At 45.6% G+C, this 14833-nt stretch overlaps 1 protein-coding gene across 1 annotated transcript in view; it reads left to right on the top strand.

Moving 5' to 3' along the window:
* Nucleotides 1–1614: 1614 nt before the first annotated feature.
* XPO4 (exportin 4) overlaps nt 1615–14833 on the top strand; it is a gene marked incomplete at its 5' end in the record, with an annotated part of 78066 nt that continues 64847 nt past the window's right edge. The window contains one exon of the mRNA XM_082335944.1: nt 1615–1692. Within this exon, the coding sequence (XP_082192070.1) occupies nt 1615–1692 (78 nt within the window). The remainder of the gene's footprint in view (nt 1693–14833) is intronic.

Genomic DNA, 14833 nt, shown 5'->3' with positions numbered 1-14833 from the left:
GTGTTGCCACACTTTCACTACCTTCGAACTCCTCCATCTCTGAATGTTGGTTCGATTTTCCTTATACTCATCTCTCCTTTCAGTGCAGCCCTGCTGACTTCCCCACATTCTTCAGCTGTGAAGTTGAAGAATGATACCCTGAAATACATTTAATGTTTTTGCATGAATTACATTACCTTCTAGGTGAGCCACAAAATCAATATTTTACATGGTTCTGTTGCTACTTCTAATCTTGTCTAGTAGTGAGCACTGCCATGCCCCCATCAGCATTGAAAGCTGTCACTTCTTTTCAATAGGAAAGTTGTATTTCTTGCTGTCGTCCTATTTCCTTGATCTTTTCTTCTGCCTTTGGCTATTACATTGTATCATCACCGGCATGGAAACATTGCACACGCACACTTCGTTTATGTGAACAGCCTGTGAGCATTCACGACTTGTGTCAGCCTGCTCCGTTAGGTGACATGTTCCAAACTTTGCGTAAGTTTGGCACTAGCGGTCAGCTAATGTCTTCTCGAGGTTGGGAGGATGGGAGACACACGGTTGGAAACGCCTGACTGCTGTTAAGAGCAGAGTGGTCTAGCGGGGTCTGGGGAACAAAACCGCCGGCGCTGGTCAGCGGTCCGCACCATGAGGGACTTCGAAGGAGATCCAGCCCGCTCCTATGCACAGAACACCTCATGGCCACTGCAGATCTTCCAATTTAGTTTCATCTGGAGGTATCAAAGATCCAGGTCTGCTCCAGTGTGCAAACTGGGGTGGAAACCATCAGATTTGTTTAAAAGGCAGACCCCTAAACTGAAATGGAACGCCAGCGAAGGCACAACCTGAAGTCCTTTCGCTCCTACAGGTGTACAACAACGTTCTCTCCAGCATATTTTTCAGAGGTGACGCTGTCTTGTAACTCACATCCGATAACGTGAATTGAGCTCCAGATGGAGTTACACGGGAAAAAATGCATTTTAGGTCAGTTTTAAGCCTTGGCCGTTTATTTTTGTCTGCCATAAAGCATTTCCATTTGGAAAGCCGCTGGCCACCATGTTCTAAGCTCTGTATTAAAAACGAGTCCTTCTCATCCCAGCAAAGACCTGCAAGCAGGGCTAAAGACCAGGAACGGCGCGCAGACAGCGCCCGCGGCCTCGCTGGCGCCGGAGCTCACCGGCAGCACCGGGAAACGCGACCGAAGCGGGCAGCGCCCACAGGGGCCCGCGCTGCGGCCTCGCCCTGCCCCGCCGCCCCGCCGCCGCCGCCCGCGGCGCTCCTCCGCCCGCCCGCCGGCCCCGGCAGGTGCGGCGGCCGCGAACCGGCGGCGGGCGGCGGCGGGCCCCGCCCCGGGGCCCCGCAGGTCCCGCCGCGTGCGCCGGGCCCGCCCCGGAGGCGGTCGGTCCGTCTGCCTGTCGGCCGGCGGGGCGGGAGGGAAGGAAGGTGCGCGGCGCGCAGGGCCGGGCGCTGTCTCCGGCGGTCACGCTGCTGCGGCGGCGGCGGCGCCGCTTCGCCTCCGCGCCGGGGCCGGGGCCGGGCCAGGCCGGGCCGGGCCGGGCCGCGGCGCGGCCGGGATTGGCTGGGCGGCCGCCTCGTCCCAGAATGCAGCGCATGGCGCGTCATTGAAGAGAGACCATGATGGCGGCGGCCGCGGCGGCGGGGGGGGCCCCCGAGGTGATCGCCCAGCTGGAGAACGCGGCCAAAGTGCTGATGGTGAGGCGGCCGGCGGCGCCTGGCGGCGGGGGCGCCCGCGCCGGCCCCCTCCTTCCCCCCCCCACCCCCCCCCCGCTCCCGCCGCCCGCGGAGCCTCCCGCCGCCCTCGCCCCTCAGGCGCGGGGCTCGGGGCGCGGTGCCCCCGCCGCCCCCTCCCCGCCCCCTCCCGCTCCCCGGCCTCCGTCCCCCCTTCCCTCCCTCCCTCCCTCCCCCCTCGGCGGGCGGCCGCCGCCGCAGCGGGTCGTTGCCTGTCGCCCCGCAGCCGGGCTCGGTCCCCGCCGCGCACGGCGCGCCGGTCCTCCATGTGCCGCCCGCTCCCCTCCGCCCCGGGCAGGCTGCCCGCGCCCCGGCGGGGCGGCCCGGCCCGGCCCCCCACGCCCCCAGCCCCCGCACCGCCATTGCCCGCCGCGCCAACCCGCGGCGAAGTTGCCGGTGAGGAGCTCGCCCTCCCTCCCTCCCTCCCTCCCGGCGGCGGCGGCCGGGGCCCCGGGGCGCCTCCCGCGGCAGCGGCGGGGCGGTGGGAGGTCGTGCCCGGCCCCCGGGGCAGCGGGGCAGCGCGGAGGCGCCCTGGGAAGCGCGGCGCGGGCCGGGCGCCGCCGCGTTCCAGAGCTTTCCTTTCGGTGGCGGACGGGGAGCAGCCGGGGGCGCCCGGTGCCGCCGCGCTGAGGCAAAGCCGTCAGCGGTGCTCCGCGCCCCGATCTCTTTATTGCCGGTTAACCGTTCGTGCTGACTGCGAACGCGTTGGGCCTCGTTGTCCACCACCGCGGGGAAGAGAGAGCCTACACGGCGGAGATCAGGACTGCGGTGGAGCCAGGCGGCCGTAGCGACTGCTGATGTTAAAGCGTCCTCGTCGCGCACCGTTGTAAAAGTTTTTTGTTCCTTTGAATGGAAAGCTGTATGTTGGCCTATGTCGTTTACAGGTCTGACTTGCAGATCCTCTAAAAACGGCTCGCTTAAAGCCTTCCCTACAAAATTTATCTTACCAACTTGGGTGATTCCAACAGAAATAACGTTTGTAAGTTGTCAGTATTAAAGGGATTTCAGAAGAACCAAGTAAATAGTAGGAAAGTTTGCCTGGTAATTGATCAATGACCAGAGCTTGAATGATTGCGAGCTTAACCTCTAGCCAAAGCGTCCGGACTGTAAAGTGGCAGGCGATTAGCTTTGCTCACAGGTGTCCTCATCAAAATACTTGTCTGTTACTCCTTGTGAAATCAAAGCCTGAAAAACATTGACTGGGTTTCCAAACAGGAAAGTAAAGGTGGATAGCTTAGCAACAAGTTCTAATCCTTTTAGAAAAAAACTTCTCCAAGTACGTGAACAGTGATGCATTTGAAGCTTTGAGCTGCTTTTGATTCATGCGTGCCTTTGCAAAACATAACTGCGGAGATTATTGGATGTTCTCATTATGCCCGTGTATCTCAGTTCTAAACATAACGCGGTTGCTGTAATTACCAGAAGTGTTTGACTGCATAGGGGAAATACGTCATAAGTATTTTTATGAGACAGAACACGTGTGTGAAAAGGAAGCTGGCGGTTAGGTACTTTTCAGTACCAAACTGATAGCACATGGAGTGGCATGTCCAAAGTTTTGCATCCATGCTAGAAAACTTAACGTTACTTGTGTTGGCGTAGTTTCGCTAGCCTAGCCCTGCTGCCACAGAGAGGGAAATGCAACTTAATGTGGAGCTTAAGTAAATAAAAATGTTAATACAGTGAAAAGATGCAAGCCTTTTATGGCTATGTTTGTGTTTCTGTTGAAGAATAGGTGCTAAACTTGCTGGTAAAACTAAGTCTCAGGTCTTTCAGCACATGGTTGTTAGGATCTTTGTTGAATTTCTGGCTTCTTTTCTCCCTCCAGCCTCTGACAGTATGAAAGCTGACTTGTTGCAGTCATTAGCTTTTTCGTGTTCTTCTTTTTTCTTTTCCACAGCTGCTCTTGGAAGTCTCATAGACAACACTGAACTGACAAGAATTAGTTAGATGGCTCTTCCTGAGGAAGCTGCATAAACCAGAGATATTTACTAAAGCTGTCCATGAGGCGAAGGACCCAGAATCAGGCTTTAAGCTGCTTTGACTCTAGAAGAGCTGTGAGAACTGCTTAGGGTTATTGCTGTGTTTCTTTTCAAAAATCATCAGGTCTTTGGAGCGATGAAGGAGAGGAGGAGTGCAGCTTGCTGTGTATGCTGCTTTACAAAGATTGATGTGAGACCCCAGAGACTGAAAGGGTTGTGCACTCTGCTCCTGTTCTTTCTCGCTAGCAACTGTGGAAAAACAAGGGCTGAACCGTGTTTCAGGACTGCACCTGGACAGTGATGATCTTAATTTAATTTAGCTGGGGGACTACACTGGTAAAATGTCTACCTGGGGATGAGGGCAAGGAGTAACTGGCAGCTGGGAGGTGTGAACTGATCAAGCAAACTGGTGGGATCACTTAGAAAGGTATTTATGTAAAAATATGCGGACTTGGGGGGGAGGGTGGTGAACCTGGTGCTGGTAATGGAGGTCGTGTGTAGAGGCTGGCACCTTGCAGTGGAGCCGTACCTGAAGCGATGGGAAAGGGAGTTGTGAGTGGTCTGACAATAGATGGCAGCAAGTTTTAACTGGGCAGGGAGTGGTGGAAGGATTCAGCGAGGTTTTCTTGTGGCAGCTGAGACAGTAGCAATCCGTGCAAAATACAGTTGGCTAGGGTCATCAAAGGTGGTGCAACGTATCTGAGGACGGAGCAGGGAGCGGTGGTGGTTTATGTGATACTTCTCTTGATTTCAAACTGAAATACTGAGCCTTGGGGAGAATAATGGACTAGACAAATTCAGACATGCTAAATAAAAAAACCTGAATGTGTTTAATTAATTTTCCTTGAGGGTAAGTATGGATTACCATGAGCTCTTTCAATCTTTGATAAGTATTTTCATAGTTGTTGTTTTTTTTGTTATTGCTCTGGATTAGTTGAGTTTTCCTTTGGAAAACTACTTTTTATGTGTCAGATAAGAGATACGTCAGTTCGATCTCATAAATTGCTGATCTTTATGGACTTTGCAAACCATGTCGTGCAGCGTATGAAAACTGAAAAGATTCAATCTGTTCTCTCACCAAGCTCCTCTACAGCTGTATAGAAATGCTTTTCCTTTGTTACCAGTAACGCCTTTCAACAGGTTCTAGGTAGCCCATGTTCAAAAGGCTTAGTTTGGAAAATGCCTGAAATTTGGTATAAGTTGAAGAGTTGTTATGAAAGATGAAGCATGAGTTGTCATTAGCTGCCAAATACAACTTTAAATGCTGGTCCTGTGACAGTTTTCTTTGGTGTGTGTAAGAATATTTGCTATATTAAAAACTATGCGCTTTTTGGGTACTTCATTCCTTTCTGGCAAATCTAACGGTGTTTACTTAAAGTAAGGTCCCCATAGTGCCTTGTAACTTAAAATGCTGCGCAGTCATTCACTGCCATAGGCTGATACACGCCTTGGACCTGTGTGACTGCGGCTTGGTGAAGACCGTACACCAGCATCTGTATGAACCGAATGAATTTACTGCTCCTCCATTTCCAACTGGCATGGCATCCCCTAAGCAAATGTATATGGTTCCTATCTATTATGTTCTGTTTAGCTCAGGTGGTAATTAATGCCAAATGTAATTAGTATCAGTTAAGCACTGTTTTAATAACTGTCTTCATGGATGAGAGAAGACATAGGTTGTATTATTAAGAAAAGAAATGTAAATGTCATCCCATAGGTGAGAGAATGAAGTAGGAAGCATGCGTAAGACTGTTTAGTTATTGCTGGGAGTTTATTAAAGCAGGCTGAAATTTTTTAGCATATGATGTTCTGTGACACCTAAATCTAAATTCACAGGTTATAGCTTGTTCCCCCTGCCCCCCTCCAAAAAGGGGTGCTCTGTTTCTACCTGCAGCCCCACCTTCTCCCTTGTGACCCTGTGCTGAAAATACTCATATTGCTGAGATGACAGAGGAATTAAACAAGGGAATGGATTTCTGTCAAGTTAGCAAGACGAATTGGCTATCTGTGCAGCCATTTAAGTTGCAGAGCTAGCACGGGGGGGCTGAAATTAGATTGTTGGTCATGTACAGGGCTGGTCTGCCCCTATTAGCAGTGGTGAGCTGTCAGGTTGGCTCAAGTGTATCATATACCTTCACTGTACAATTTACTTGCTAACTCAGACTCTCTTGGTATTAGAACTGTCAGGCTTTTCTCCGAGGTGCGCAGTGAAAAGACAAGAGGTTACAAGTTTCAGAAAGGTAAATTCTAGCTGGAGAGTAGGCAAAAAGAAAAAAAAAAACATCGCCCTAAGCGTGGTTGGTGAAGGCAGTGGAGCAGGCTACCTGGAGAGGCTCTGGGATCTCCCATCTTTGGAGATGTTTAAAACTTGACTGAACAAGGCCCTGAACAACCTGATCTGACTTTGAAACAAGTTCTCTTTTGGGCAGGGGATTGAGCAAAGTGAGGTCCAGAGGTCCCTGTCATCCTAAGCCATTCTATGCTGTATGGGTCTGGGTGGCATTAACAGGTTCAAGGACACTTGAGCAAAGGTTTTCGCAGAATTCCCTTCCTTAAAAGTTTTTAAATGTTCTCGTTTCACTGTGGTCTGTTTTGGGAGTGGTGGGGGATTCACACATTACTGTCTTCTCAGGATATTACTTTAGTTTGTGGCTTGTCCTGCCCTTCTGAGGGAGGTTTCAGGCTAAAGTTGGGTAGTCTGACACTGGTCATACAAACTTCTCTTTGAGATGTTGAAATAAGCTTATAGAATAAGAGCAAAAGGGAGCACATTAGTATCCTTAAAATCCAAGAACAAATTGTTTATATCATCTACCCTGACAATTTGTATGGTTGGCTTTTTTTTGATCTGCCTTTCTTGGAGTTCAGGACCATGACAATCCTCCTTCCATGAGGAAGTTCAGTTTCTATCTTCATTGCAGCGCAGTTTTTCAGACTGTGAAGCATGACTAATAGTAAGGGTGAAAGGAAGAGATGGACTAGTTCTGATTTTGTTATGACAGGCTGCCTGTTGGAAGAAATCAGACAAATGAATCATTTGAATTCTGAGAAGATTTGTTGAAGTCCTCCAAGTCATCACCCGGCAAAACAAGCTGGATGTGTGCTATGTTATGGCTGGATTAGACCAAACATCTGCCCAGTTGATTTCTGTTTCCAGTGATGGCCTCTAGCTGATGCTTTAGGGAAAGGGTCTGAAAAATGAGGATAATCCTTTCACTAGTATACACTTTACCCTATTTGAATTAGCAATTTCAAGAGCTCGAGGTAGCATCATTGTGTTTAGTGATTGCTGATCAACTTTTCCTCCACAAATGCATCCAGTTGTTTCTGGAATGCATTTATATTTTTTTATTTTCTTAGTTTTTATATTATACTTGTCTGGTAGTAATGAGTTTCACAGGTGTTTTGGGAAAAAAAAACCCACAACATAATGTTAGTTGACAAAGCCTGCTGTTTGATCATATAATTTGTTCTTGAATTACGAGAAATACCCGATCCATTGTTCTGATTCTTCTTCTATGGTATCCTTTGTGATTTTTATAGCTGTCTATCATATTGCATCCTCCAGTCACCTGTTAGCTAAACTGAAGGGTCTTGTCAGTTTTGTGTGGGAGATTCCCCATACGTCTAATCATCCCTGTACTCCTCTGTAGGTTTTTCAATTTATGATACCGTTTTTGAGATGGACTAACCAGACCTGCATTCTTTTGTGATGTGGGTATGTGAGGATTTTAGATGATTGTAAACTTTTGGTATTCTTCTGTATTCCTTTCATAATACTTTCATCATACTTAACACTGTGCTTTTCTTTATTACTTCAGAGCAGCAAGGTGATGTTTTCAGAGGACTGTGCCCGAGCAGTCCGGATCTTTTTCTGGAGCAGTACTAGGTTACTTAGAGTCCATCATGTGTATGTATAGTTTTTCCTACTTTTGCTTAAGAACTGGTATGGTTGGTGCATTCATTTTACAGGCACACGCTTCAGATTACAGCTTGGAAGGTAAGTACGTGCGGCATGCTAATGAAACTTCCCTGGGAGCTGAGAACAAATGTGCGTGGAGCATACCCAAAGCACACAGTACTAAGGGTGAGGAGTTGAGAATAGGAATATGAGGATTGATACAGATTTGGATACCTTCGAAAAGCAAACATAGCATCTGATGAAATGAAAATCTAGTGAAATGGGATTCTTCATGCATAGGGTTTATTTCCCCTGATTGTTTCATGGAGGGAGTATTCATCTTTGATTCAAGATGATGTTTCACACTCATTTGACATGTCACTGTTGCACTGGCATATTTCTATAGTTTGTTCTGAGTTATCAATGAAAATACTGTGTGTCTGCCCCTAGGTTCATCCGCTGGGGAGCTTCGTTAGTCCATAACTCCATCTGGATAATTCTTCTTCAGGTGCTACCTACCGCTCCCTTCCCTTTAACCTGCTTCCTAAGAGTCTTACTGTTGTTATGCTAATCTGTATTCATTAGTTAATTAAGAGCTTTGCATATGGAAGGGTGGAAGAAATCTTGTTGATTATTAAGTTGAGCTGATGCTGTTACAAGCAGCTAAGTAGTATATTCCTTTTCATAAATTTCTGACACTGTTTGGATACTAAAAAGTCTGTCTGGATTAGGTATACATAAGATCTCCATTTCTGTGTCCTGGCTTGATGTAGGGGTGGAATTCTGGATTTTGATGATCATGTCCTTTTCTATTTTACCAGGGGAGAATGTATTCTTCCTTGGCTTCCCCAGAACAAAAGAAAGTGGAGCTGATGCCTGTTGGGGCAGTGACCTGGTAAAGGGAATGCAGTAACATTTGGAGCAATTTTGATGCATAGTGGGGTGTATGAGTGGCATAAAACCGCGTATGTACTGGGAGATGCAGCACAGAAGGGGTGGTGTCAGGTCTGAGCTGTAGGAGACATTGATACGGGTCTTTGGTTCTTTTTCATCCCTTTAAAGTCTGTCTAAAACATCCTGTTGAATAGGGAGTAGTTGTTTGAATAGGGATTTCAAGACATAGAGGAAAGCTGGCAGGAGGATATATTTTAAGTAGTCCCTATTCTTTCCCTTCCCTGCCTCCCCAAACTTTCTTACATCTGAGACTTAATGATGAGTGGCAGCTGTACAGTGCTGCCTTTGGCTCTACCAATACATAGAGTGGTAGTGCATCCACCTGAGTGGCTGCTTGGTGAACTGGATTGGGAAGTGGATGGAAGAAGAAAAATTTTTTTTAATTCTGGTAATTGTTACTCTGTTGCATTATAAACAATTTTGCTACCTTGACTGAGATGAAACAGCTTGCCTATGCTCCTAAAAGAAACTTTGGACAAATTATGCTGTTAAACCACTTAGGAAGTAGCAGATATAATTATCTTCAGATCATGGCTGACTTTTTTTTTTAATGGAAAATACACTTAAAGTTATTTGGATTAATATAGGAGCAAGTGGATGAAGTTGTATTGCTTTTGTTACTCTAGAAGTCAGATAAGTTGGTTTAGTGATGCCTACCAAATTAGAAATTTACAGAACTATAAAAGTGAGTATGAAGAAAGGCTAAACATATATCATGGTTTATGCTGAAGTTATGAATTTCAGTATTTATGCTGATGCAGTCCAGCTGTGTTACGTGCAGCTGGGCAAAATTGTAGAGGCACAGCTGTGGTAGTGTTGAAAATAAGCCTTATGCCAGGGTCTCTTGAAGGCTTTGTATAATTAACTTGTGGCTGTGAAATCAATGAAGTGCATAAAGGTGTTTTTCCATGGAATTTTGCTGTTTATGACGGCGGTCCCTGGGATTTCAAAAGGCTTGGCCAAGGTGACAAACATCTGGAGTCCCAGGCTTGTAAGCATGATGCAGACGTAGGCTATGTTTTCACAGAAGCCTAAACCAGCCTAACAGGGCCTGAGGAAAACCATTACGTGTCTTTTTGCTGGATGGATTATCTGCTAGTTTAGTGAGCTGGACTGGCTTACGGAGGACCTGCCAGTTGCCAAAGCTAGTACGTGGTAATGTTAATAATGTGCGTCTGGGAGTGGAGAGGAATTAGCATGGTTGGAAGGAGAGGAGCAAGGTCTCCATCACTGCATTGTCTCTCTGGGAACCACAGCCTTGGAGTTCTGGAGAGGCAGCTATTAACTATTAACTTGGACCAGGATCCTGTTGTGACAAAGGAAAAAGAATAATACCAGCATCCTTCACAAATGTGTTTCGAAATATGTTCATGGGGAGAGCTGCAGAAAAGTTACACGATACTTGTCTTTTTGTGTACTTTACAGAAGTATTCTGTTTTCCTGGTAAGAGTGGACTGTAATGCTTAGAGTGCTGGTGTTCTGGGGGCGTTGCTGCAGTATGGCATTAAGGCTGTACTGGAGTGGGTGGTGTGTTCCTTGACTTCATATTTCCAGTTTTTCAGAAATGGGTAACTTGATAGCTTTTAAGACACCCAGAGGTGGTTGAACCATGTTCAATCAGTTCATTAGGCTGCTTTGGAAGGACCTTAAATTTGACTCTTTCACATTACAAGTAAATATCCTGGCCACTGAGGTTTTTGCTCCAACAGCAGGTGAAGGAGAACAGAGGCAGTTTGTAGAACTCACAAAACAGGTTGCAGCATCATTAACACTGAGTCTGAAAATCCAGTAGTTGCATGTACTCCAGAGGCTGGTGCATTGCCTGTGCCACAGGGCATCTGCGGCTGGGACTTAAGCATTGGTTTGTACAGAGCAGCAGCGCAATTGGATTACAACCAACATTGAGTTATACCATCCTTTGTTATTATAAAACAATATTCCAACTATTGTTACTTGTGACATTGGTGATGATATGCAAACAGTATCAAAGCTAACACAATAGCAGAAACAATTGTGCAAACACAAACCACACTGGCTTGTTTATGCGCTTGTTGATGAGTTGCTGCAGAACTGCCACCTTTCTGTCACGTGGCAGCACAAGAGAAGTCGTACCTCCATCCACTGCCTGGCTGGGGACGGGGAGGGTTCCCAGGCTGGTGGTGTGGGGGCAAGCGTCATCAGTCTGGGGTCTTCTCTGGGCCAGGATCTACATGTGTAGCTTCTCTGCCTTGGGCACGCAGCAAAGGCAGGGTCCTCTTCTCTTTTTGCTGATTTTGTCTGGCTGTGCAAATAGGTGGTCTTCAAGGTTTTGGAATTAACTTCCCCAAACTCCCATCTGCCACAGCTTGGGCTCATATCGGTGGTCTTGGCATCAGGTGGGGCCTTCAGTCAGTTCCTCATTCATCTTGCCATGACTTTACCCAGGCATGGTTGGCGCTGGCGGACCCCACCTGCCTGCTCTGGGTTTCACCTTACAGCTCAGTTAGTTTCCCCTTATGTTACACCCCTCGTCTTAAAGCTACATTTTACACAGTTGTCACTGGTAGATTTCATGAGGACTCCTCCACAGTGTCTATATGTATATATGTGTATACAGTATCCCCAGATGGGAGACCGGATCTGTATCTCTGTTGCAACAGGACTGCAGCCCTGGGGGGAAAAAAAATATGTTCTCCCTTGCAGCTATAGATGCTGGTTTGATATTAGGTGCCTTAAACCTGAGTTTGTGTGGTTTTAGTAGTGGCTTAAAAGCATTTCTTTAAAACTTCACTGATCTTATGTGCAAACAGAGCTTTGGGTGTTTTCTGCACTGACCATAGTTTTGGGTTGTGTTTTGTTTTTTTTTTTTTTTTGTTAAGGTCTTAACCGTTCACGCTTATCTTAGCTCTATCATCTCTTCAGTCACTGGCTTCTACTATTTGCTTTGCTAATAATGTTGCTGCTATTTGAATTTTCTGTCAACCATGGTTTTTTGGTAGCTTCCCAGATGGCTGAAGTCTTGGCGTCTTTATAAAGAAAATGTGCGAATGGGTTTACAAAACACGCAGGCTCCTCTCTGGTGAAGAAAACGTGAATAGTGCTTTCCTTACCTGCCAACAACAACAACAGAAGTCCAACCCAAAAAACAAACATGCTTCTTCCTGAGTGAATTAGGGAGGCTTAGCTGCAAAGCCTTTATTTTGTGAGGTTGTTTTAAGTGGGATTAAGAACAGATGTTGGCTAGCTGTGGGATAATGAATTGTTTAGCGGGGAATATATAAATATTACATTCTAATATCAAGAGAAATGACAATATTGTTTCTGGAGCTATTCTTCTGTTCATGTTACAATAACATTCCCACTAACAGTGCTAAGAATAAAATATATAATTATGACCACATTTCTTCACAATCATTTTTTCAGTAGGTATGTGGAGCCCTGTGACTGTTCAGAGCTTGAGACTTAACTAATTTATGCAGGTTCTTAGAGTGAACTCAGGCCCTTAACCGTAAGGGAGTCTTAAAAATTACCTTTTCTAAACAAAACCCCCAAATCTGCATATGTGGAATAAAAAAATAAATGTCTTCATAAAAGAAGTGTGTTTTAGAAGAGGATCTCTCAAAATACCTATCGTGTGTTTGCTCCTTTGTATATTGGAGGATGAATACAGAGATGTAACTTCTTTGGTAACATGGTTCAGGCTGTATCTGCAAGAGCAGAACAAATTAGTGAAACAAGGTAAAAGTAAATGGCATCCTACCTTCTCAAGTGTGTACAATTCTAGATGTATTTTTGCCATTTCCCAGTAGTGGGCAAAATGTTAGGGAAAGGAGCTTTTTCTAGGTGTTGAGTGAAAGTCCAGAATTTTCCCTGGTTTTTGAGTGAAAGAAGTTATTCACTTTACAAAATCTCTTTCAGTTTCACAGTTCCTCTTGGCTTCCTTACCCTGCAGGCTGGCTTAGGGGATGAGCTTCCTCCTCTGGCCTCTATTCCGTTGCTTTTTTTGCTATGTCTTGATTTCATGTTCCTGTAGTTATGTTTCTGTTTGCTTACACGATGCAGGTATTGTGTTTCATGTGTATTTTACTTGTGTCTGTAAGTTTCCATTAATGTGCTAACAGCTAAAAGCCGTTAATAAAGGTAGGTGTTTTAGGCCATGCCATTTTGAAAGTACACTAAACAAAAGGAGTTTTCCCTGTCAAATTTAGATAAACTTTGAAAACTTAAAAAAAAAAAATTCCATATCTGGCTTTTAATCAACTCCTTCCAAATAACTATGCTGGGACAAATTAGTTTTGAAATTTTAGCAGGGTTGATGGAGGAGGAAGTGCTAAAACCTGAATTTTGGCAGGGGAGCTGGCTGCCCTGTGTGCCTGTCTTTCTTCATTAGCTTGGTGAGAGGAAATGCTTTTGTGATAGGAGGCAAAGCCTAAAACTCTCAGAAACTAAAATGCATCATTATCTCAGTTTAAATCTTTCACGGAGTGATGACTTTCAACTTCTGTGTTGGGGGGTGTGTGTGAGGCAGCTGGGGCATTACCCATGTGATGTCCTGCTACCCCTGTAATGTCCTACTCCATCTGCACATGCTTACTCTAGAAGGCTACCTGTAAGTAAAAATAACGTGACCCCTGTGACAATAGGTGGTTATAGCTGTAATTTCAGCAAGTTTAATTTGAAACTGGAGAACAGGAGGAGGAAATAGATACTACAAGATACTTCTTCACATGCAGGTAATATTAAAGCTTCTCTTGCAGTAGGAGAGCAGTTGATGACAATACTTGATGTACAGTGTATATATTGCCTACATCTCAACTTGTGAGCTTTGGAAAATGAGTATGGCCATTACCAGCATTATGATGATCTGCTGTCTAGATGAAGAGGAGTCACAATGGTTCTTCCTTGACTTAAAGCTTTGTCTTGAAATTCGCTGCCACAGTCCTGGCTTTCTTGGTTAAGCTGTGCCTACATTGTCTCATAGGTACAGAAACGGACAATATTGAGATGAGCTACTTGAATCTTTTGATCGAGTTGCGATTGTGATTTCAGGGGCTGTGGGTGGGCTAGGATCTTGTCTCTTGCTGGAGAACCAGGACGTGTCGTGGGGATAGTCCACCCTGCAGTGGAGGCTGCAGTGTGTGTTGATGCTGAGACTCCTCTCCTTCCCACCCTCTGGAAAAACAGACTCGGGGCCTGAACTTGGGACCCATTTGTCTTCCATGCCTCCTTGCAGGGAAAAGAGAGAAGCACCTGTAATTGGTCAGAGCTGAGGGAAAAGCTTGGTTCGTTTCCACCAACCCTTCTCCTCCTTGCTGGAGGATGAGGAGGCCAAGTTCACGCCAGCTCCAGGAGAACAGTCAGAGGAAGGAGGCAGGAGAGCAGGACTGGAGGCTAGTGCAAGTGCAGTTGTATTAAGGGCATTTTGTGACTTTTTGTATCCTTTAGTAATGTATATTTTTAAGGTTCCTGTGCTACTGCAGTAGTGATGTTTCATTCCTGTAGAAGTCAAAGCAAGCTGATTTTATTTTTTAACATTAAATGGTTTAAAAAGATTTGGAACAATGAGGTTTTCCATAGCTGTTCTGTGTAGTTATGATATTTTTCTTATCATTGTCCTTCTTTTCTGTATTGAGTTGCACTTGTTCTGTCTTGACTGAGCTTTCTCTGGTCTGCATGGGTGGACTTCTTGTTGCTTTGTAGGATCTTACTGGCTTCAAGGGACTGTGCATGGATTTGTTCATTGCCGTCAGCCAGGCGTTTTACAGAAATTACTTTGCTAAACAGAACTGCCTGTCGGACCTTGCTTGTGCTTTGAAATGTTAGCACAGTGAATGTGGAGATTAGGAAATAACGTTTTATTTAACAGTCTGAACCGTAACCTTGTGTCAGCATTCATCCTCTGGCTGTCCACGGCCAGGCTACTGTAAGCTAAATATCCATTATAGCGCATTTCTCAGATTTATCTGTTCTCAGTGTGCTTAAACCGATGTCCTAACTGCAGTTGCAGAGGAAACAGTAACAAATAGGTATAAAATGCACACATAATTTTCTAAAGCATTTTGTCTTCACTGCTGTGTTACGCTGTATCCTGGTTTTCATTGCCTAAACTTATAGAAGTGAAAGACTATTAAAGTTTACACTGAATTTTCTTTGAACCAATTTGAAACATTTTCTTGACCCAGAGATTGTAAAGAAGCATTAAGATTTAAAAAGAAAACCAGGTCTTGATTGTAGTCTATGTAAGGTCTGTGATAATTGTGTGTGCTGCTATTGTGATTACTTTATGTGGGGC

This window comes from Platalea leucorodia (assembly GCF_965183815.1).
Source record: "Platalea leucorodia genome assembly, chromosome: 2".
Classification (NCBI taxonomy): domain Eukaryota; kingdom Metazoa; phylum Chordata; class Aves; order Pelecaniformes; family Threskiornithidae; genus Platalea; species Platalea leucorodia.
Note: the sequence above shows the minus strand (reverse complement) of the source record. Positions and strands in the feature narration are given on the sequence as shown.